Source organism: Abramis brama (assembly GCF_963993115.1).
Source record: "Abramis brama genome assembly, chromosome: 5".
Classification (NCBI taxonomy): Eukaryota; Metazoa; Chordata; class Actinopteri; order Cypriniformes; family Leuciscidae; genus Abramis; species Abramis brama.
In genome coordinates this window covers 25,882,534-25,907,308 of record NC_139967.1, presented here as the reverse complement: position 1 = coordinate 25,907,308, position 24,775 = coordinate 25,882,534, and the positions used below count along the sequence as shown (strand labels likewise).

At 42.8% G+C, this 24,775-nt stretch overlaps 1 protein-coding gene across 3 annotated transcripts in view; it reads right to left on the bottom strand.

Moving 5' to 3' along the window:
* Positions 1-24,775, bottom strand: part of arl15a (ADP-ribosylation factor-like 15a) — a 174,351-nt gene that overhangs the window by 106,990 nt on the left and 42,586 nt on the right. For 2 of the 3 annotated variants that reach the window (XM_084114764.1, XM_084114766.1), the window contains exon 2: positions 5,019-5,163. In XM_084114764.1, the coding sequence (XP_083970890.1) occupies positions 5,019-5,163 (145 nt within the window). Of the gene's footprint in view, positions 1-5,018; positions 5,164-14,776; positions 14,851-24,775 lie in introns of all 3 variants that reach the window. The other variant, XM_084114765.1, reaches the window with a different exon arrangement.

Below are 24,775 nucleotides of genomic sequence, written 5' to 3'. Positions count from 1 at the left end.
GGCGTACCAGGCCGATCTCCTCAAAGAGGTAGACGACAGCGGGGAGGTCACCCTCGACCATATTAAAGAACTGCGTCGAGCGGCTGACTTCTCTCCGTACTACCAAGGAGACGGCCCGTGCCATCGGCCGCTCCATGTCAGCATTGGTAGCAACGGAGAGGCACTTGTGGCTGAACTTGTCGGGCACTGGGAAGAAGGACAGGGCTTTCCTCCTCAATGCCCTGCTTTCGCCTTCTGGCCTCTTCGGCGACGCAGTCAACGCTGTCGTCGAAAGGTTTCAGGAGGTGAAGCGATAGTCAGCTGCATTCAAACAATTAATCCCCCGCCGTCGTTCCAGAAGGAGAGTGTTGCCGGTTAGTTCCGGTTAGTTCCTTCAGGTCACCGAAATCCAAAATATAACATCCGAGGTCAGTCTCGAGAGACTGGTCCCCCTAGTAAAATATCTAGACACCTGGTAGGGTCTTCGAAATATAACTCAGCGGGAGTCCGAGGACTGGTTTGTCACGATAGATCTAAAGGACGCGTACTTCCACATATCCATCCTTCCCCAGCACAGGAAGTTTCTGAGGTTCACTTTTGGGGGAAAAGCGTATCAATAAAGAGTTCTTCCATTCGGCCTAGCACTGTCAGCTCGCACCTTCACGGAATGCATGGATGCTGCTCTAGCTCCACTGAGACTTCAGGGCATTCGCATTCTCAACTACATTGACGACTGGCTCATTCTGGCAGTCAGAGGAGATGGCGGTTCAACATCGAGATGTTGTACTGAACCATCTGAGGTGCTTTGGGTTGAGTTCACTAATTCCTCTACAGGGAGCGATATTCCTGTGGGTAGTGTGGGATTTAGTTACGATGCAGGCACAGTTGTCTCCTGCTCGTATAAACACCATCTTGACCACAGTCACTAGTATCAAGCTAGGCCAGGCCATCACTGTCAAACATTTTCAAAGGGTTCTGGGTCTTTTGGCAGCAGCGTCCAACGTGATACCTTTTGGCCTGCTGTATATGAAGGCACTGCAGTTGTGGCTCAGGACCAGAGATCAAAGTACGATCAAAGTAATGCGCAGATGCCTTCGTTCTTTGGTCATGTGGAAGAAACCATGGTTTCTGTCCCAGGGCCCTGTGCTGGGAGCTCCGTGTCAGAGAAAAATAGTGACCACGGATGCGCCCCTCACAGGCTGGGGAGCAGTCGTGGAGGGCCACTATTACAGGGGTCTTTGGAAGGACCACTATCTTTCGTGGCACATCAATTGCCTGGAGATGTTGGCAGTATTTCTGGCTCTCAGATATTTCCTTCCGGACCTCAGAGGCCATCATGTTCTAATGCGAACAGACAATACGTCGGTGGTCTCATTTATAAGTCGACAGGGGGGCCTAAGATCGCGGCCTCTATGCAGACTGGCACATCAGGTTCTTCTGTGGTTCCAGGGCAAACTATTCTCAATCAGAGCAATGTTTATTCCCGGGGACAAAAATGTGGGAGCAGACATCCTGTCGAGGCAGGGGCTGAGGCCCAGGGAATGGAGACTCCACCCTGAGACGGTGGAGCTGATATGGAGGGAGTTTGGTCAGGCGGAAGTGGATCTGTTCACCTCTCACGAGAATACTCACTGTCCGCTCTGGTTTTCTCTCACGCATCCAGCTCCCTTGGGACTGGATGCCATGGTGCAGTCGTGGCCGAGGCAACGTCTGTACACATTTCCCCCAATTGCTCTGCTCCCAGGGGTTCTAGAGAGGGTCCGGCGGCACAGGATCAGCTTGCTCCTAGTAGCCCCATATGGTTTTCGGACATTATAGCTCTTCTAGCAGGCCCTCCGTGGCAAATCCAGATCAGGAGGGACCTTCTTTCTCAGGCCGGAGGCACACTACATCACCCTCGGCCAGAGCTGTGGAAGCTGTGGGTCTGGCCCGTGAGGGGGACCAACTCGTAAGCAACTGAGGTTGTTGAGACCATCCTAAACCCTAGAGCCCCCTCCACGAGGAAACTGTATGCATTAAAATGGAATATATTCAACTTCTGGTGCAAAGAACATCAGTTAGATCCAGTTAACTGCCCAGTGGCTTCAGAGCTGAAGTTCCTCCAGAGTCGCTTCTCTGACGGGCTCTCCCCATCCACGCTTAAGGTTTATGTGGTGGCTGTAGCTGCCTTCCACACACCTCTAAGGGTGGGCACCTTGGGGAGACACCCACTTATAGTACGTTTCCTTCGTGGAGCTAGGAGGATGAGGCCTGTCGTCCAGGGTCCCCACGTGACCTGGCAGTGGTTCTTGAAGGGTTATCCCTGGCACCCTTCGAACCTTTGGACGAGGTGTCTGAGAAATTATCTTTAAAAGTAGCTTTCCTGCTGGCTATTACGTCCAAGAGCAGGGGACCTGCAGGTGCTATACGTTGTGCCCTCTTGCCTCAAGTTCGCTCCTGGCAGAGTGAGAGCTATTTTCCACCCTAGACCCGGCTATGTGCCTAAGGTGCCGACAAATGTTGCACGGTCTATAATCCTACAGGCATTTCATCCTCCAATGCATGTGTCAGATGATCAAGCTCTGGAGGTCTACGTACACAGGTCCTCAGGCTGGAGGAAGTCAGACCAGCTGCTCGTGTGTTTTGGGTCACCTAAGAAGGGTTCCCCTGCTTCCAAGCAAACTATCAGCAGGTGGATAGTACAGGCTATTTCCTCAGCTTACGAGGCGCGCAACTTGCCTTGGCCTCTTCTGATAAAAGCCCACTCAACTAGAGGAGTGGCTTCCTCTAAAGCCCTGCTAGCAGGGGTTTCCCTTCAAGAGGTCTGTGATGCCGCTGACCTTCATAAGACATTACAGTCTGGATCTGCCCTCTACACCAGGTTCACAAGTTCTCTCTTCTTGAGTGTGCCAGATTGCTTCACACCAGGGCGTGTAATTCTCAGTGTGGCGCAGTGGGCATTTAGTTCCACAATGTGTCGATTCTCGATGCAGCGCGAGTTCCCTCGAAAGGGAACGTCTCGGGTTGCGACTGTAACCTACGTTCCCCGAGAAGGGAACGAGACGCTGCATCCCTTGGCCACACTTCCTGCGCTCCTGAGAACGACTTGCTTCGACCAATCAGAAGCTGAAGCTGTTGTGATCCGGCGTCCCTTTATAGCTTCCACATCACCGTCACAAGTGACGTAATGACGCAACATCAATCGAGATTGCACTAGTTCCATACAGGTTTCAGATGCGTCCCGCTTAAGGCGTTCCCCAATGTGTCGATTCTCGACGCAGCGTCTCATTCCCTTCTCAGGGAATGAGGATTACAGTCATAACCAGAGACATTTTTGAGTAAGGTCTTACAGTTAGGGCTGGACGATATGGCCAAAAAATCATATCTCTGTATTTTTTGGTTGAATGGCGATATACGGTATATATCTTGGTATTTTCTACATTTATCTGTTTGGATAAAAGAAAAATCTTTTATTTCACATCCTGCCCAATAATGTCCTAAAAACAATGTTAATATTGAAGGCTATGAAAACAAATATAGTTCTGTCATGACAGCTCTCGGAGAGATTGGCATGGTAATGGATATGGCAATGTAATGTATTTGGTCTTGGTGGAAGAGATCTGCTACGCTGCCGCTGCTGCGGTTGATTATTGCTGCTGCTGCTGCAGAGCAAGTACAGCCAATACATTCACAGACATGCTGCTGTGCACATATAACAATGAATTAACTCCTGTAGCAGATCTATACACGTGGAGCTGGGGAAGGTGGAGGGATTCTGAAAGCGTGCTGCAGACTACTAATAGCAAACAATGCCAAGTATTTGAAAGTTGAGCTGCAAGCTCATTGGCCACTGATGCCACAGCAACCAATCAGTTGTGCTATGTATATAACGATGTGATCACTAACCAATTAAGTTAAGGACCTTTATATTGAATGTAATGTAGGCAATGCAATATATAATGTGCAAAAAGGGGTTAAAAAAAATCACATTATATTCTAGCATTGAAACAAATATTTTTAAATTCAATAAAAATTAAAATAAAAAAAAGCAAAGACTGTAATAGTCACTTAAGAATTATGCTATCATGAAAATACACTTACTTGTAGAGTAAATACACTATGAGCGTAAATACACTATGAACAGGTGAGAAGCTCCATCTAGGTCTGCTGGTTCAGACCAGTGGCTCTGACCATAGCTAGACTTAATCTAACCATAACCATATTTCCACAAGAGCTTCCAAATAACACTTCACTATTGTAATTACTGCTTAACTAGACAGATAGAGACAGGTGTGTTCACTCCAAAGACAAAGGGCGATCATTATTGGATGCACATTCTGGGTTTGTGTACAGTCTAGCGTACTGTATACATCACACTCCGACTGTTAAGACGTGCCGAAGAAAGCCTGACACAATTGTGTCTTCTCATGTAAAAAGAACCATTTGTGTTGTTGGTAAAAACGGAAGTGATGTCGTCCATCTAGAGAGGTGAAGATATTCATGAATACACCAGCCTGTCGCCAAGAGCTCTAATGAAAATCAACAGTCTTTTCACAAGGAAGAAAGTCTGCATGACAAAACCCAGATGTTCTCAAAAACAGATACACGTATGCACCAAGAGCTCCTCTGCAATTGTGCTCTTTCTTTGGAAAAGTAACAGTGTTCAAAGGCAGGCTCTGAGGTAACCTGCAGCAATAACGTTAAACATATTTCAGTGGTCAAATAGGCTGAAGCACACATGGTGACAATGAAGAGATTTTGCAGACGTTCCAGAGTACTGAAAAAGCATAGTGTCGAAGATATGATATATGTACCAAGTACAAGTGCGGAGGTTTAGGTAAATGCACTGCAAAAATAGTGTGCTAAGTCGATAGTTTGGAACGATTTGTCACATTTGTTTGAGAAAAAGGAGCTGAGGCTTGTATTACTTGTAAATGCTTAGTCTTTTTAGGTCTCACGGCTAAATATGTAATTCTTTCTTATTTTTGTCCCATCGAAAAGCATGTTTTGTTGGTTTAAAAAATGCTGCAGTGCAAAGCTGCAGAGAAATTTTATATTACCTGTGGTTGGTATTGTGCCATCACTGATCTCATTGCACAAGCGAGATAGCAGACTGGTCTTGCCGGCACCGGTCAGTCCAATGCATACTACATCATACTCCGGTCTAGCTGGAAGGGGGGCCTTACAGCACAATTTCTGGAGACACTAATAATACAAAAACACAGAAAAGACAAAAATGGTTAGTGACTATGAGTGGTGCACTTTCACAAGCATGCTGATAAGGCTAAAATGAACAATTTAAGCACATGTTTGTCAAAACAGACAGTCTGAAAATAAACTGAGGAACACAAGCTGACAAATGCTAATGAAGTACCATAGAAAGATGAACTAATGTGGTGATTTGAAAGCAACACATCTGGAGGAGACCTCCAGAACTCACAATGAAATGACTTAATTGACAAAATGGGACATGACATTTACCACACAGCTATTGCTTTGTCAGTGACTGCGTTTACTGGTGTTCCTTAAGCTCGGGTCATTTTTATGTCCCAGGGTTTTTATTAAAACTAACCTTTTTGAATATTTCTAACCTTTTGTTAAATGAAGATGACATGAAAACATTTTAGGCATTTATTTTTGCTGCTTTTTTTTTATTTTATTTTTTACATAATTATTTTTGTACAGATTTTATCATTTATCTCTTGTCCAATGTCCAGATTAGCAATCTTTGAATATGAAAATGCACATTAAAAAGTGAATATATATAAATTTTCAAAAATTATTTACAATTGTGACTGTCCCAGTTATTTTGACGTTTCCACCTTTCAAAGGTAAGTGTGCTTGTTTACCAAGGAGACTACAGTATCAGTGAAGAACATGCTTTAGATGAAATTATTAAAATATAGTTTTTAAAAATATTTTTTTCCTCTGTAAACAGGAATGCACATTTTGAATAAGCCACCAGAATGGCAGAAAATGTGTTTAAATATGGAGCTAAATTGTGGTAATGGGCAAAAACGCCTCGGTTACGACTGTAACCTCGGTTCCCTGAAGAGGGAACGAGCGTTGCGTCGAGTTTGACGCTATGGGAACGCTTTGCGTGATGACGTCTTGAAGCACATGTAAAATCAGTCCAATGGTGTGGCGGAACGTCAGAGGCGGGTGACGTCACGTACCAGGAAGCTATAAAAGCCGGCCCGAAACAGAAAACGAAAGCTTCGTAAAGTCTGAAGTCGTGTTGACAGGCATGAAGGAGATATGGCAAGGTGACGCAACGCTCGTTCCCTCTTCAGGGAACCGAGGTTACAGTCGTAACCGAGGCGTTCCCTTTCAAGGGAACTCGCGTTGCGTCGAGTTTGACGCTATGGGAACGTCTATACCAACGCCTCCATAGCTACAAATGTCTGTCCTGTGTGAAATCTGGTGAGCAGCACTAGGAAGACAAAACATGAGACCCTGGAGCAGAGTCTAGATCCAGAGAGTAGAACCTGACGAAAGTGTGCGGTGAGGACCAGCCTGCCGCATCACAAACGTCCTGTAACGAAACTCCTGATATAAGGGCCTTAGAGGCCGCCATACTCCTCGTAGAGTGCGACCGGACAGCCAAAGGAGAAGGCTGTCCAGCCGCCTCATAAGCAAGTGAGATAGTCTCAACCACCCACTGCTCATCCTTTGCTTAGACACTGGACCTCCCTTGTTAGGGGAGCAAATGTCACTTTTACGCCACAGGGCAGCTCTGTGGACATACGTGTCTAACGCCCGAACAGGGCAAAGCAAATTATTCGCCTCCTGGTCCGATTTCGAAAGGGAGGAGGACCTCCAAGTGCCACGAGGGAAACGAGATACCAAAGGGGTCTTTCCCCACAGACATTCCACCCAAAGGACTGTGGTAAGCACCTACGGCCGCCACATAAACCTTTAAAGTGGACGGGGTCAGACCTGCAGTGAACCGGTCCTGCAGGAACTCCAGAACTGTACCAATTGGGCAGTTGACTGGATCCAACCGACGGTCACTACACAAAGAGGAGAATACTCTCCAGTTCAGGGCATAAAGTTTCCTCGTGGAGGGAGCTCTGGACTGTAGAATGGTCTCAACAACCTCAGTTGAGAGACCTGACTCTATGAGCTGGGCCCCCTCAGAGGCCAAGCCCACAGGTTCCACAGTTCTGGTCGGGGGTGAAAAATCAAGCCCCCTGCTTGGGACAGAAGGTCCCTCCTGACGGGTAGCTCCAGAGGAGGCCCGTCGAGGAGGGACACAAGATCGGGAAACCATACTCTGCCCGGCCAGCGCGGGGCTATAAGAAGCAGGCAAACCCGATCCCTGCGAACTCTTTCCAGAACTCCCGGGAGCAGAGCAACTGGGGGAAAGGCGTACAGACGTAGCCTCGGCCACGTCTGTACCATAGCATCCAGTCCCAGAGGAGCTGGATGCGTGAGGGAGAACCAAAGTGGACAGTGAGACGTCTCTCGAGACGCAAACAGATCCACTTATAATTTCCATATCAGCTCCACCACCTCGGGGGTGGAGCCACCATTCCCCGGGCCTCGGCCCCTGTCTCGACAGAGTGTCTGCTCCTATATTCTGGACCCCGGGGATGTAGGCTGCCTTGAGTGACAGCAACTTCCCCTGGGACCACAAGAGGATATGGCGTGCCAGCGCAAACCCCCTTGATATAGGCGACTACCGACGTGTTGTCCGTATGTACTACGCATGGTGTCCCCTGAGACCTGTGATAAAGCTCCTCAGAGCCCGGAAGACAGCTAACATCTCTAGGCTATAGAATGCCAGGAACGATGATGGTCTTCCCACAGACCTTGAGATGAGCGACCCTCAGGATCGCTCCCCAACCCGTGAGGGAAGCATCCGTCGTTAGCAGTTTGCGACGACAAGGAGCTCCCAGCACTGGGCCCTGGGACAGGAACCAAGGTTTCTTCCACATAACCAAGGCACGTAGGCATCACCGCGTGACCTTGATTGTGCGAAATGGGTTGCCCCTCGGGGAAAAACCCTCTGGTCCTGAGCCACCACTGCAGGGGCCTCATGTGCAGCAGTCCAAAAGGTATCCCGTTGTAAGCTGCTGCCATGAGACCCAACAGTCTCTGGAACTGTTTGACAGTGAGTAGCTGGCCTAGCTTTACACTTCCCACAGCTGCCAGGATCGAAGCGTGGCGATGACAGGCGCGCCTGCATCGACACTGAATCCCAAACCACGCCTAAAAAAGTGGTCCTCTAAAATAGAGAAGCACACTCTTCTTGGCGTTCAGCCGTAACCCCAACTCTTTCATATGGGCGAGAACAACATCTCGATGTTGAACCGCCATCTAATGCGACTGAGCTAAAATCAACCAATCGTCGATGTAGTTCGTGATGCGAATACCCCGGAGGCGCAGAGGCGCCAGAGCTGCATCCACGCATTTGGTGAAAGTGCGGGGTGATAAAGCCAGGCCGAATGGAAGAACTCGATATTGGTATGCTTTGCCCCCGAAAGCAAACCTCAGGAACTTCCAATGACACGGACGGATGGAAATATGCGTCCTTGAGGTCTATCGTGACAAACCAGTCCTCGGACTAATCTGTGGCACGATTGTCTAAATGTTAACATTTTGAACTTGAGCTGCATGACAACTCGAAGACCTAAAATGGGACGCAATCCCCCGTCCTACTTTGGAACTATGAAGTACCGGCTGTAAAACCCGGTTTCCCTGTTGGAGGGAGGTACATATTCTATGGCCCCTTTCTCTAACAGAGTGTTTACTTCCTGTTCCATAACCAGAACCTGCTCGGGGCCCACCATTGTGGGCAGGACCCCCATAAACCGCGGTGGGCGTTACTAGAATTGTATCTAATACCCTTTCCACGGTCTGCAGGACCCAACGAGAAACATTTGACAGTAGCTTCCACGCTGTCAAAGATTCTACTAGAGGTACCAGTCTCTCGAGACTGGTTTCTGGATTTTGTTGCTGTTGAGTAGTCGGTTCGTCGCCCTGTAACGGCGCACCGGCAGGGAACGACCAAACAGACTGCTCTAGCACCCTCCTCAGAGGGGGCGGGCATCCCGAGGCCACTACGTTTCCGGGTGGACCTTGAGATATGTGCTCGCCGGAGACCGCTGCGCCCTGTAACACCGGAGGCGGCAGGGTTGGCAGAACGGTCCCCTGAGGGCACCGAAGAGAGACGGCACCGTATTTTTCTCCTGCTGTTGAGCAGTCGGTTCGTCGCCCTGTAACGGCGCACCGGCAGGGAACGACCAAACAGACTGCTCTAGCACCCTCCTCAGAGGGGGCGGGCATCCCGAGGCCACTACGTTTCCGGGTGGACCTTGAGATATGTGCTCGCCGGAGACCGCTGCGCCCTGTAACGCCGGAGGCGGCAGGGTTGGCAGAACGGTCCCCTGAGGGCACCGAAGAGAGACGGGCACCGTGAAAAGAGGTGTTAACCGCTCTGCTTCGGGGGGACTACCCTCATTTGTCCTGAGCCCTCAGACATCAGGACTTTTTCCCAGCAGCCTTCTTGGCGGTAATAACGGTCCGCAGATCCGTTTTACCCCTCGAAGACTGCTGGGTTTGAGAGCGCCCTCCGTGTCCCCGAGATTTTTGTGGGGGAGCACGGGAGGAAACGCTCTGTTTCTGAGTGGCGCGGTGCTCAGCGCTCTTTTTAGAGGAGTGAGGCTGCTCCCGCTCAGCAGCCTCATAGAAAGAACGGCGGGGGAGAAGTTTCTGAAGTGCAGCTGCCTGTTTTGAAGCTTCTTGTGACTTCGCTACAGCACTATTAACTGCGTCTCCAAATAACCCTTGCGTGGATACTGGTGCATCTAAAAGAACATGTTTTTCTTTGTCCTTTATGTCACTTAAGTTGAGCCACAGATGCCTCTCAGTGGCCACCAGGGCTGCCATAGAGCGGCCGATGGATTTAGCCGTCTCCTTGGTGGCCCTGAGAGACAAATCCGTGGCTCTACGCAGTTCAGACACCGTATCAGCACTAATACCCCCGCCCTCCTCAAAATCACCCAATAACTCAGCCTGGTAAGCCTGCATTATGGACATTGTATGTAAACACGCTGCAGCTTGACCGGCGGCGGCATAAGCTTTATGAACCAGGGAAGAAGTAACTTTTACTGGCTTGGATGGAAGTGCAGGAGCCTTCAGAGAAGATGCCGTTGCTGGAGAGAGATAGCTCGCGAGCGTCTCTTCCACCTTCGGCATCTCCCCATAACCATGCTCTTTATAATTGTGAATGGATGAATAGTGTGATGTTTGTGCAGTATACACTCGATATGACACTGGTTTCGCCCACGATCTCGACACCTCGGTGTGGAGATCGGGGAAAAACGGCAGGCTCCTGCGCTGGGGCTGCGCACGAGATGGCAGGAAGCGTTCGTCGAGCTTACTTTTCGAACGAACGTCCTGCCTATCTTCTGGCCACTCAATAGACAGTCTGTCAACAGCTCTAGTAATGACATCGAGCAGTTCCTCAAACGCATGAGACTGAGGTGGCGAATCCTCAGACTCAGCTACAATACTCACAACATCCAACTCCTCAGAGCTGGATAGTTGCAGTACTGGTACCTCTATCGGGGGGGAAGAAACCGCAACGCGTGCTTCCACACCCTGATAAGAGGCACTGGATCTATCAGACGGATGCTGAGATAAGGCAGAGCCCGTCTCAACATCCACTGATAAATCCATCTGTGAACCCCAGGTCTGAGATCGACGCCGTGCCTCGGCAGCGGCGGGACCCGAGCCCTGGGGAGCGTGGTCGGGATTGAACCGAGCCAAGCGGGATCGGAGCGTACGCAATGGAAGCGCACAGCAATGCACACAGTCACCACCCTCGAGTGCTGACTGGGCATGCTCCTCTCCCAAACAAACAACACAAAGAGTGTGTGTGTCACCTCCCATTAAATAACGCGGGCAGGGATGGACACACACTCTAAACTGCTGCTCGCTCGCCATACTGAATATATATATATATATGATATAGACAGACAACACCAAATATACAGACAGATTTCACACAGAGCGCAACTGAAGACTCAGAAAGCTTTCGTTTTCTGTTTCGGGCCGGCTTTTATAGCTTCCTGGTACGTGACGTCACCCGCCTCTGACGTTCCGCCACACCATTGGACTGATTTTACATGTGCTTCAAGACGTCATCACGCAAAGCGTTCCCATAGCGTCAAACTCGACGCAACGCGAGTTCCCTTGAAAGGGAACCTCAGATGGCCAATTGGGTTTTGCTTAAACCATTTATGACCTTTACCTTAAAAGAATAATGTTTAAGATGTTTACCTTACAGGTTGTGTTGAGGTTATTAAGCATAACTGGTGCAAAACCATGCATATAAACACACTAGATGATTTACTGACACTCCTGAACTAATGTGGCTGAGACCTCCTTTCCTATTGCTTGATAGAGCAGGCTTTATTGTAGAATTTGCTTGCCCTAACATGTAAAATAGATTTTTACAAGACAGTCTAACGCAGTCTGTGTCTGTTTAAGGGGGAGGGTGTGGAAAAGAGAGAGAGAGAGAGGGGCAGGATTCTGAAAGCGTGTGTCCTCATGGAAGCAGACAGACCAGTCACTTTATGAATCACTGTCTCTGACTGGAGGCCTGCTGGGAGACATTAGGAGGCAAATGCAGTGTGAACCGTGAATGGGACAGTTAAAGCCGGTGTGGAGAGATCAGTATACAGAACTAAAAAGAGATATCTTTTATTAGCAGGACAGAACTAGCCTAGGCTAGGCAGGACTTGATTCTAGCGTTGACCTCTGGATTATTTCATTTCACATGGAAACATACCCGTTGCAGTCTCTTTATGAAGAGCAGTTTCTTTTTAAATAGACAAATACTACTTTAGAAGAATGTTCAACGTAAAAATGTTCTGAATTCCCACAAGGCAAAATTATACTCCCATAAGGCAAAATTATATCTGGACAAATTATATTTTAAATATATGATAAATATTAGTGTGGATTTAGGAAATATATTTGTCCAATTTGAAAGTAAATTTATTTTAAATCTCCTAATGCCAAAATAAAGCAAAATGTACATCAAGGGACAAGAAAATACATGTCCAAACTTAAAATACATTTAAAATGTATTCTGGACTATATAAATATATTTAGATAGAAAGTATATTACAAATGTCAAAATATAAGTTCAAAATCAATTATATGCATGCAAATTCCTATAAAAAAAATGAGCAATATTTTTTGTCTATTTTGGAATACATTTAAAATATATCTGAAAATCTTTTGCTGCATGAGTTTGTGTACAGCAAAAATGTTGTTGGCCAAAACATCTAAATTCTGCCACAGAGACCAGTCTTCTATCATTACAGCTCACTCATGTATTATGTAATTCTTCCTGAATCCTTACAGGGAAAGGCTTGTAGGCAAACAAATGTGTCATTTGCTCTGGTGTTCTTCCATCAGTAAAAAGCCTAAATTGCTTTCACAGGCCCTCCTTCACAGCAACTGCCACAGAGAGGCCGTCCTACATAGTCGGTCGGCCGCACATGCTTCTGCTTTGTCACACAGCAACCTGGACATCTGGTTCTGTAAGAGGCTGATGAATTTACCCTATTCACCCCACCTTCACTTACAGTGCTCAGATGCGATGATAAATTTACATCAGTTGCTGAAGGCACGTCCTGGAGCTTTGACCCCGCGGCCCACAGGAGCACAGGGCCACACACTTCAGTGCCCCATGTTGTCGCAGCAGAGCAAAATAAAAGATTTCCCAGGTGTCAGAGAAGTCGCATTTCAAACAACTGTTTGGTCAGGATTTTTCTCGTGCCAGTAAGGCAGGTTGAAACTAAGGCTGCCAAAAAGGTTTCTATATGTTGAGAAATGCTAACTCTTGATTGATTCTTTTGGCTCTAGTCATTCATACTGGACACGTTTAATTGTTCGAGAGCTTCGAGACATTACCTCACCGATGTTGGGGCAGTTGTAAAAGCTGATTAACTGCTTTTTATGTAAATGAAGACGTTAAAAGGTATAAATATTCCAGCCTGACAACAGCTGTGACACGACTGCGGCGCATTTTCAGATGAAATGTTTCGCTAAAAGGTGCGCAAAAAAAATAAAAAATAAAAAATTCTCTCAGGCCCCCTTATCCCACCCAGCTTTCTATTTAAAAAAAAAGATGTCAAAGACATCAAACGGCTGATGTAATTAAAAGGCCTGGCAGAGATCCAGGTCCTGGCACCAAAACAAAGATACGACAGCGCTAGAATCCTCCAGCACAGCAGACAGGAGAACACAGCTGGGCCAAATCCACTCAGTATTGCAACAATATTGAATCTTCAGCCCTTATGGAAGCAACGCTGAACAATACGCCACTGCAAAAACAACTCCCCGCCTGCCAACTTCTCCTGAATGGACCCCTCGGCTCAGTGAAGGGGACTCTGTCTGCTCTGTCCTATAAAGAAAAACAGTTGTCTGACTTCCATCATGAGAAAAGTAACACGCTTTGCACTCAGTAAATGACAACAGTGATCGCTCAGCGGGGTTATTGGCGAAAGACTTAATCCTTACAGACACATACTGTATAGAGATACTGTTGGCTGGGTGGGGAGGGGGGTCTGAGGGTCCGTCTGTCCCCCAGACATGCGATGGCCAGCCGTTGCTCACTTGTCTGCTCTATTTTAAATGACAGCTTTGTATTTTTAGAGCCAATAAATGAGGGGGCGAGAGCGAGGGAAGCACCACGCAGACAGACAGGGCTCACATTTCACTCATTTGCCCTCTGAGAGTGTGGAGACAGAGCAGACGTCTGCCATTGGAGCGTCAGGCAGCGATGCCATCCTGTTTTCCCCAACTACACCTCTAGGCATCGCCCATCTCCATGGCTTTGACAGTGACACTTTGGCACCTCAAAGGATTGCTGCATTCCTGCACCGCTAAAAATGGCAATTCTGTTATTTAATCACCCTCACATCATTACAAAACAGTAGTTATTTTGGACCATGGAATACAAAACAACAATCATTTTAAAGAATCTTCACAATCTTTTTTTATACAAAATGTTGGATATCAATAACATTGAAAATTATTGTTATTAATTTAATAAACAATGTTGATTTAAGAGCTGCACCAAAGGGAAAGATTATTAGAAAATAACAACTTAAATATTGGCCTTGTCTAAGAATACACAATAAATCGATACTATATTGGTTACTGGCTGATATTAGAAACAAACCTTTTTTATTATTTATTTTTCATTTATTGGATACATATCAGCTTATATTGGATTGTACATATAAATTTTCCGTTTTTACATTTAGATTACCTTTGCCGTCATCCAAATGTCATTTGAATTTAACATTTAAAAATAATTATTTTAATAACCAATAATAAATGTAATCTTTTTCAAATCTCAAAATGAACATCTAGGTCCCTATTGTTCATACTGTACATTATAATGTAATGCCTATTTTAATTTGTAGCAATTAAAATTATTTGATTTCAATTTAGACAAAATAATATAGAATTTCAATATCAGGCTTTTGTCAGTATCATCCATAACATGAAAATAATGATCTGCTTACCAGTATCAGACAGAATTTCTATATTAACGCATCCCTAATCTTTTTTTACATAAAACTATCGACTTGGACTACAGCACAAATGTAAACCACACAAGGTTCACATTTCCTATCATTGTGAGTTCTGCAATGAATGAAATGCATCTGACTTGTTAATGACGAGAATATCTATAACTAGTATTACCAGCAGCAATGTTTCACATCTTTCGAAGTGAAATGTGAATGGAGAATGTCATTTGGGATGCGATACTGAATTCAGCACAAACCTGAGTCAACATGAATCTGCTTTCCAAAGCCACATGCATCAGGTTCATCTTTCACTGATCGGGAGGGTGTGTCTCTGGAAGTAAAGACATAGATCATCTCTCCGCATTCAATAGATGGCACGCTGAAGCCAGCCCCTCTTTGCCTGATCAGCGTATTCCATCTCGCTATTAATTTAAGGTGTGGAGGTAACCTGCTCTAGATTTAACGGCACATTGCAAAAATTATTAGCAGAAAATTGTGCCAGCAATGACCAACAAATATAAAAATGCCTAGCTATAATCGATCACAGCAAAGAGCCAAGTAGCTTTAGGTCATGCCAAGACAAGTCCATAATGAACAACATCTGATAAAAATAGCACTGCAGAGAGGAAAATATTGCAGGAAAATATTGCAGTAAAATTTGCGCAGGTCCACACACTCACTTCAGGACATCATATTTCACTCAGATACTATGACAATGCCATCCAAAAGCTGCCTTATTAAGAAAAATTAGCTAAATGCCATATGAATGTAACTATGAAATATGAAGGTAACTAAAAGCAACACCAATAGCACAACCCTCATAATGTGTGGAGACTCCCTGTCTGGGTCCAAGAATACGGAAGCTTGTTTTCACTTCAGAGTACAAGTAATTGTGAATTTATTTCTCATAATGGTGACTTTGTTTCTCTTTATTTCTTTATTTCTCTATATTATGGAGTAGGCTATTTCTCATAATTCTTTTAGTTGTGACTCTCATATCTTGTAATTGTGTTTGTGACCTAATATCTCAGAATTTACTTTCTCGGAATTTACTTTATATTTCAAAATTATTTCTACTTCTTTATTTGTGACTGTCACTAATGCATTTAAAAACAATCATTAAAAAATTATAATTAAAATTAAATTAATCTGCAGTTTTGTTCTTATTTTTAAACAGTCACAATTACCACTTTTATATTTTTCTTGGTAACAGGGTTCCATAAAAGAGACCCCAGTGCTTTGTATGTACAAATAATAAAACTATTCTTATTTTCCCTTCGCATTTTAACATTTTAACAGGAATCAGAAAATCTTAGCAAGTGACATTTAGGCTATTGCATTTATTCCTGATTCATATCTGGAACAAAAACAAAAGTAATAATACTTTATGGAGGAGTTATCAGGTTAAAATTTGGTTTATAACCAATTCTGATACGACCATAAAAAGTCAAAGTCTCTCAGACTACAAAAAGTGCTCAAATAGTTTTGAAACGTACACATAATCTGCAGTTATGCATAGCATTTACTGCATTAATTACAACGTTGATGCATTTTCAGGGCGTTTTGGGGTCAGTCAGGTTTGTTTTTATTGAGTCCAAAACAGACTACAGTAAGGGCCAATGAGCTTGCAAGTGGGGGAGGGTCAGTTGGGATCGACACCAGACGCAGACACAGACCCACGCAGACCAGTCTGAGCCTGGCATTCCCAAACAGACCTCACTATCATCCCAGCCGGCGACCCTTCCTTGCCCAGACACCCGCTAACAACACAACACAGGGCTCAGAGGTGACCTTTGAATTGACAATACTTTATATGAATGCCCAGATGGAGCAGCAGTGTAACACACACCAGTCATAACACGGCTCTGACTACACTCCAGCTCATAGTGAGAGTCCGTGGCCGTCTGGGGTGATGGGGGGGGGGGGGGGTACCTTCATTCATCTCTTTACTCTTAATGTTAATGTTTGTGGCTTACGGAGGGTTGGCAAGCACGGGGACGGAGGTGGGGGGAGCAGTTATACAGACCATGGTGGAGCAGGATTTTGTGCCAGTATAGTGGCGCACCACATATGGAGGAAGGCGGAAAATAATTGCCAGTGAGACCACACCATACCTTGCTGTCTCCATACCAATCAAAGGCTGTTTACTGCAGTGTCTGTAGGGTAAATCTGGAGGGCAACTACTTTTGAAACTCAGAGTATCAAGTATGCTGTGCTACTTAAAATAAAAATGGACAATGTTTCCCATATTACAGATTTTAGTGTATCAAAAGTATGAAAACCGTAAGCTTTCCTACTTCCTGAAAGTCGTTCTACATTATTACTTTCAAAAATAAATGTGCAAAAATTGTTACTTTTAGGGGTACAACTGCTTGTCACTGGGGCAGTTACCTTAAAGGGACAATTGTGAACCTTGTAGGGGTAAATAAGGTGCATAGTAGTATCTTAAGGGTACATACTGTATTACTATTCTAAAGTATTAATATGAACCATTCAGGGGTAGATGGGGTACAAAGTTGTCCCTTTAAGGGTAATGCCCCAGCGACAAGCTGTTGCCCACTTAAAGATAAATTTTTTTGCACATTTTTCTGAGAGTGTAACAAAAAGAATTCATAATTTCTGTTGACATTGTCTTTTGTAGTACTTTGCAACATGTTTAGCCTGATAATGTATGTTTTCATACTTGCAACCTGTGCCACTAAAGACCTTCTACACTTCGCTGATGTTCACTATGTAGGGCTACAACTCCCCCTAGCTACCACTGTATGTACAGTACTTGGCTCTGACAAGCCCTGCTGTTATTCATCACAAACTGACCATAATTTACCTCATTAATGATATGTTCTGAATTGAATACCTCACCGACATGAAAGGTTAAAGACGCAGCAATGCTTTCTTAACTTTGTCGTAATGAGAACCCAAGGCATGTACGTACAGTTTCCATCACATTTTGGGACAATGCTTCATGAAACTGCATAACTGCGAGCCCACAGTGTCCAGATCCATTTTCTCTCCTTAATAAAAACATTCCTTTCATTTACAGTGCTACTCTGACAAAACTTTTCTGCTTAAACTCAGTGTGCTTTTTATTATGCAGTTTACAAGTAAGAAACAAAGTTCCTAAACAAATGCATACTTAAAAAGCAAGAACACAATACAGTAAAATGTCATGTGTTACATAACCACCCCAATCAATAACAAAAACAAAAACAACAACAACAAAAATGGAGCTGGATAATTTCTATTATATACATGCCATATGTAGTGTCAAGCCCTTTCCTAACACAAGTCTTTCGACAGCGGTTAAAAACAGCCCTGGAAAACATTTGGACTGAGGACAGGCAAAATATTTCTCAGTAGGTGATCCTCTTGTTGATATCAGGTTACTTGTGGCTGGCCACATGAAAGAACCCAAGTAACCTACATACATGGGCGTCTTCAGATCCCCTTCGAGCCCTCAACCTAGCCCCTGTGGCCCTTCATCCAAAATAGGAGAAACCCCTAGACAATGGAGCGGTAGTCACTACTGTCATGGCCCACGACAGATCCCCCCCCCCCCCAGCTGCGCTCCACATGCACCACAAACACTTCAGCCTCATCACAAGGGATTATCAAACCCTGTGCAGCCATTGTTCTGACCTACCTTGGGTGGCTCAGCTTCACCAGAAAGCTCTCTTTTAATGGGCCATTTCTTTGGGCTGTAGCCCCCTATGTCTGCATAAGGCCAATGTGTGGGGAGGTGTGGGGGGGGGTGTTGTACGCAGCTGTAAATCTTGATGTCACCGACGGGAAAGCTGTTGCAGACCATTACCATAAATCTGACAAACGCTAATTTGATGGGAGGCTGTATCTGTCTGGGCTCAGGCTGGTCTAGACGGCCTATTGAGAGATCCTATGGCAAGGGGAACTTTTTGTTCCCCCACCAGGACCATCTGGATATAGCAATAAGAGGCAAGCGGCACAGTTCACACACCGATCACAGTGGATCTTTGCAATTGTGATGGGTACATTCCCCAGCTCACCTTTAAATACACATGTACGGTTAATTTCAACTAGGCCGTTTTTCAAGAAATCGCCAAGCACAGAATCGTTTGGAAGTTGCCTTGATATACGCACTGATGTGGAAACAGTGATGTGAACTAAAAGAATAGTTCATTTTAAAATGTAACTGTTGTCATTATTTACTTACCCTCATGTCATTTGAAACCTGTATGACTTTATTTCCTCTGAGTAGCACAAAAGGAGACATTTTAAAGAATGCATAGAATAAAACAACCAGTACAATTATAAAAAAGGAGACTGGGACTTTCAAGCTTTGAAAAAAGGAAACAAAAGCATCATAAATGAATAAAAAGTTGTCCATTTGATGAGGAACAGACCCAAAGTTAAGTCAAGATTCACTGTCATCCACTCTAGCTCTCCTTGTCGTATTAATAAGAGAAGTAACGATGTTTTAGTCTTTCTTTTCTTTTGTATTTCAACTCTGTTTCACAAAACAATTCTGAATCGTTTGTTCATGAATCAAACCGATACAATTAACGAGGTTCAACTCTGTGACTTAGTCCACACTGGTTAACAGGGGAGGATTATCAATGAATAAGAAAAAAATATTTGTCTATTCCCTAAACAAAAGTAGTGTATGAATGGTAGTGTTCTGCTGTAATTCAGAAATACAGCATAGTTCTTTTGCATACTTTTAATAAATAAAAAAATAAATTAAATAAAAACTATCAGTACATTCTTCAAAATGTCTTGTTTTGTGTCCCACAGAAGAGTTAGTCATACAGGTAGGGCTGGGCGATAAAACGATTAAGATAATTATTATGTAATTTTCCTCAATAAAATGATAACAAAAGTTCAACAAGTGTTCAATATAATGTTTATGCACTATGCAAATAATGCTGCATGTGTGTTGCAAACCGTTGCACTGGTGCCAATGACTAATAACTGCCATGTCTGTTGCGTATGAGAAATATTAAACAGCAAATGCGACCACTAAACAGCGCTGTGAGATTCAGTGAAAAGCGTTTGAGTTCGGCCATATACACCACAATTTAAATACCTCGTGATTTAAAGCCAAATGAAACAGCGCTGACATTCTCACCAACACAGACTGTCAAGGTTCTGTCACTTCAGTCTGGTTTATTCTTGGTTTTGACAGCCCTAACACTCCTGTATTGTTGTGCGGGGATCGAAATGATATCAAGATCAAAAATATGATTGAACTTATAAACTAAAAATCAACTCTCATTAATGTCAAATGTTTGAATCTGAGACTTCATCTAATACAAACTTTATTTATACAGATATATGTTCTGTAAGCAAAGGGGGGGGGGGGGGGGACTAAAGCAATGGTAGCAGAACAGAAGGGGCTGGGTATTTGGGAAGCATTTGGCTATATAAATTGTGTAATTGGGAAGGGTGATTAGCTTGGCTGTATTAGCATAAGGCGGTGAAAACCTTGGTCTCCACAACACAATGTACGCAAAAAGATGTTTTCCGCACTGATCTAGAGGATCAAAGCCAGAGGGCCCCCTTTTGAATGTGCTGCAGCTAATGTGTGAGGGCCAAGGGGGTTGGGGGTACCCCGAAAACAGGGCTGTGGAGGAGGGTACTCGCCCGTTTCTAACATCAGTAATCAGACATTTTCAAAAAGCATCTATTTATCTGAGATGTGCTAAATTTTTTATAGAAACAAATCTATGGGCCCTGGTGAGTGTGGGAAAGATCCTCCATTAATGCATTTGCATCAAACTCCTCCTTAATAAGCATCTCTAGGCCCCTCTGAGACAAAACGATGGGGATCCCCTGAATAATAAATCTGTGTTTATACATTGTGTGACATTGGAGAATTAGGTTGACATAACAGAATGCAATTCAAAGTCCTTTTGGCAGAAAATGGTCTCTTTGATTTTTTCATAGAGACCATCCCTCGAGCCAATTTAAGCTCATGGGCCACTGTAATCGTTAATGATGGAATGTATACAAAAAACAAGTGTTAGAGCATTGAGCATATGTTCAGTTATGATAAAACATTTTTAAAAACCTAACACTAAATAACAAATGGCATTAAAATGATTTAAAAAGTTTCACAAATATGTAATAAATGAAAAAATGTGTCAGCATTTACAATGTAGTAACAGCCTATGTGTGTTCACAAAGTTCAGTCTGTCACTAAACAGAACATTCTTTTCGCATTGACACAAACCTAAAATTACATTTATACTGCAAATCCAAGTTGTCTTGATGGATCAGACTGATAAATGGGAAGTAAAAACATCCTCTTGCCTTATTTTTGATTTCCTTCTTCAGAATACATTTTTAGGATAGATATTAGTGCTGGGCGGTTTTAATTTTGTGTACAATATGTATTTTTCAAATACCGCCATAGCATTGTGTAGCTGAACAATTGCTGCATCAATGGCCATGAAGAGTGCTACAGTGTGTATTGAGAAGGGACCTCTATTAACTGTATACCTATCGTCCCTTACGCAAAAAAATACTTCCCTAATTCCCTATATATGAATGATCGATATAATGATTTAACAGTATATTTAAAAATATCCAGAATAATATATTGTTAACATATTACAATATATTGAATAATACATAAGGAATTGCCGCTTTTCATATATTGAAAAATATGTGACAATATAAAATTATATACCTTATGATATGTTAGTAAATATATTAAGTAATACACTTCATAATATATATATAGATATACATGTGATAAGATATGGTCTGCATGTATAAATATATTGCAGATAGGCTATATTTACTCATGCAGTATAAACAACACACACACATATAGAGAAATATATAATGTATAATTTTTTTATATTTTATAATTATTTACATTATAGCCTAATTGTGTCATATTTTCAAGTGAGTTAACAATAACAGTCTCTTTGCTAAATACTTTTATACAAGCAGGTGTGATTATCACTGTGCAGAAGAGTGCACAGCCATTAGGCCTACTTTATAAATATACAGTAGTAACAGTCTTAATGGTGTTTGGCCAATCATCAAACTAAACACAGGCTCTACTTCTCAGCACAAAGGTAACCACAAAAACTCACACATACCAGAAAACCTTTTAAATTCCAAAATAATAGAACATTAAACACTAACAGATCTCCCCCCATATTAATATTGAGCAAAACACATGAAATAACACTTAATTTTAACATTTACTCTCCTTTAACAGTCAAGCAAAGCATGTTGGGAACTAGAAATCTGCTGTAACTCATTCCGTGAATGTGTGTGTGTATATGTGTGTGTGTGTGTGTGTGTGTGTGATCTGTACATATATTCACATTTATATGGGCAATATATGCACACAATAAAAGATATATAACAGCAATATATGTTCACAATAAAAGATAAAACTTTATGAATATTACATGTAATGCTATTTTTTTCTTCATTTCTAAATATTTTATATGTGTCAATATTTAGCCATGCATGGTCAATGCCTATATTGAAAAATATAAGCATTAGTTTCCCATATATGGAAATGTATTATGTAATACATTGCATTATATTTTGCAGTATATTCCCATATATTTTTTTGTTCCGTAAGGGTTACAAACGGTTATAACTTTAAAACATAATAAATAACCCACACAACTTACTCTCTTTAACATGGCAAATACCATGTAGAGCCCTATGATTTCCATGATGCAGAAAACATGGACGGAATCACAGAATCTAGTCACAAATAGAACTTACTGTATAAACATTTTTGATTAATAAATCAGAAGTAGGGCTGTACAATAAATCAAATCATAATATGGACTAGTGTCAGTAATTATTAAACCTCAAAAAGGCTGCAATTGAAATTTGAAGTCTGCATGTTCTGCGTGTCTACTGTCTACACACGTTGCTACTACACATTCTGAAGCAAGCATGACACTCAGTGTTTTTAGTGTGCCGTCTCACAATATGAGGACATATACACATGAATTTCATCTGCAGAGTGGCTCTGAGAGTCACTCAATGAGTTTCATCTTTTACAATTTGGTAAAACTATCACCATATCATAACGACACAAAAACTCAAAGGTTTGGTTTAAAGGCGACCTATTATGCCGCTTTTTACAACATGTAATAAGTCTCAGGTGTCCCCAAAATGTGTATGTGATGTTTCAGCTCAAAATACCCCACAGATAATTTATTATATCGTTGTAAATACCCACTTTTGAGTGGAAGCAAAAACGTGCAGTTTTCGTGCATGTATCTTTAAATGCAAATAAGCTGCTGTTCCCCACCCCGCTTTCCAGAAGAGGGCTCGTGCCTCGTATACTCTGCCAAAAACTAAAACATCTGTTTGGTTTTGTTTATCATCTCTATCGCAGTCACGCTCACGTCACATTGCAGTTCTTCATCATCATGAAAGTTTATTATCTGCATTAGAGATCGACCGATATATAATTTTCTCGATATTTAAGCATTTTCCCATAATCGAGTATCGGTTTTGTAGTATCGGATTTACCGATAAATGGTGCCAGCTTGTGACCGTTTTAATAAGTCAGTCAACAACGTGTTCAAAGGTAAAATAACTTGTATCCCTTATTTAATTAACTTTTTTTAACATAACAGCCATTAACGCACAAATGAGATATGCACAAATAAGATGTTACATAAATACTAATGTAGTTTAAACTTGGCGCTAAAACAATAGAGAACTCATGGAGTCACGTAATCCATCAAGTCCTGTCCTAATAAAGACATAACTTTACATAAATTAAATAAAACAGCCATGAATGAGTGCATGTTGTAAATAAAAGTGCTGAGTTTAATTCTCTGTCTATTGTCTGTGCTCATCATTAGTCTTGTGAAGTTGCGTTCATTGCGTTCATAGATCTACTCGTTTTAAACTCCTTAAAATATATTAACATCTACTATATAACATTTATCTAATAAACATCTAAATAATTACAGCTCTGTGGAAATGTATTATTATCTCCACGAGAGACGTTCTGTGTAAATGCTAAGATAAACAGCGCTCTGTCAGCAGGTAGTCTATTTCATAATCTAGAGACCGACAAAAACATTATTAATAATTCTGACAACATGCCAGATGAGATGGACTCGGTAATTGTGATGATATATTCGCTGTTTTGTTTATTTTTCTGACAATGTTTGCGTATTCCAGCTGTAATGCTGAAGCTGAGGCAGTTGGATCCATTTGCAGAATTTATTGGCACATGCAATGAAACACAGGTAAGCAGACAGATAATGTGACAGGCAAGAATCAAAGGGAATATCCAGTACTCGTAGTGAAACACAGGCTGAAGTCGGGGCAGGCAGAAAAGGATCACAGAGTCCAAAGTCCAGGCAGAGATCAAAGGTCCAGAGAAACACAGAGAATGATACAGGGAAAAAGCTTGGTAATGTCCGCAATGCAAAACAAGACTTCACAAGGGAACAATGGAAGAGACAGTCCAGATAAAGGGGAGATGATGGAGAACAGGTGGCAGTGATGAGGATAATCAGGGAAACCAGGCAGGGCTGGAGAGTGATAATGGCAAGAGGGAGTGATGGGAAGTGCAGTTCTAATATTCCGGAGAGAGGGAGCGGATGAGACCAGAGGGGGGCGTAGCTGAGCGCTCCGTGACACCAGCGAATATTCCAGCGTGTTCCATTCACTTCACTTTTTAGCCTATCAAACAACACATAGCCTAAACCTTTTAAAACTGTAGTTTAAAACGAATTATTATATTTATGCTTATAATTATGGGCAGTTGATAGACTCCCGTCATTTAATTATGTTCTCCATTTGAAAACATAAGACTTTGAAAACATTATGCTTTGTAAATTAATTTTGCCTGCTATTTTCATTACCTGTTTGTTTACCTTATCAAAGATTTTATTTTAAAAAGACACAACAGTGACAGTCCACAATTTTTTTTGCACTCTTTAGACTATTCATTGATGTAGAAGTGTGTTTTGTTTTGAATGCAATGAGGGATTGAAAGTGCACAAATTACAGTATTTAAAAAGTGTTAAATAAAACAGTTTGTTGTGATAATTGCAATTACATGCAAATAATTAGTATTGTTAAAAAAAAAAAAAAAAATCAATATTGGTCGATCTCTAACCTGCATGCGTTTTAAAGACATCAGTCTATACTACTGATATTTGGTTTTCTGAGCGCACACATCTAAAGCATTTGCACAGAAAGCTGGATGTCAGATGGCGCGTCCTGTGAGTATTAAACTAAGTTATCTTTCCCGTCTTATTGTGCCTAGA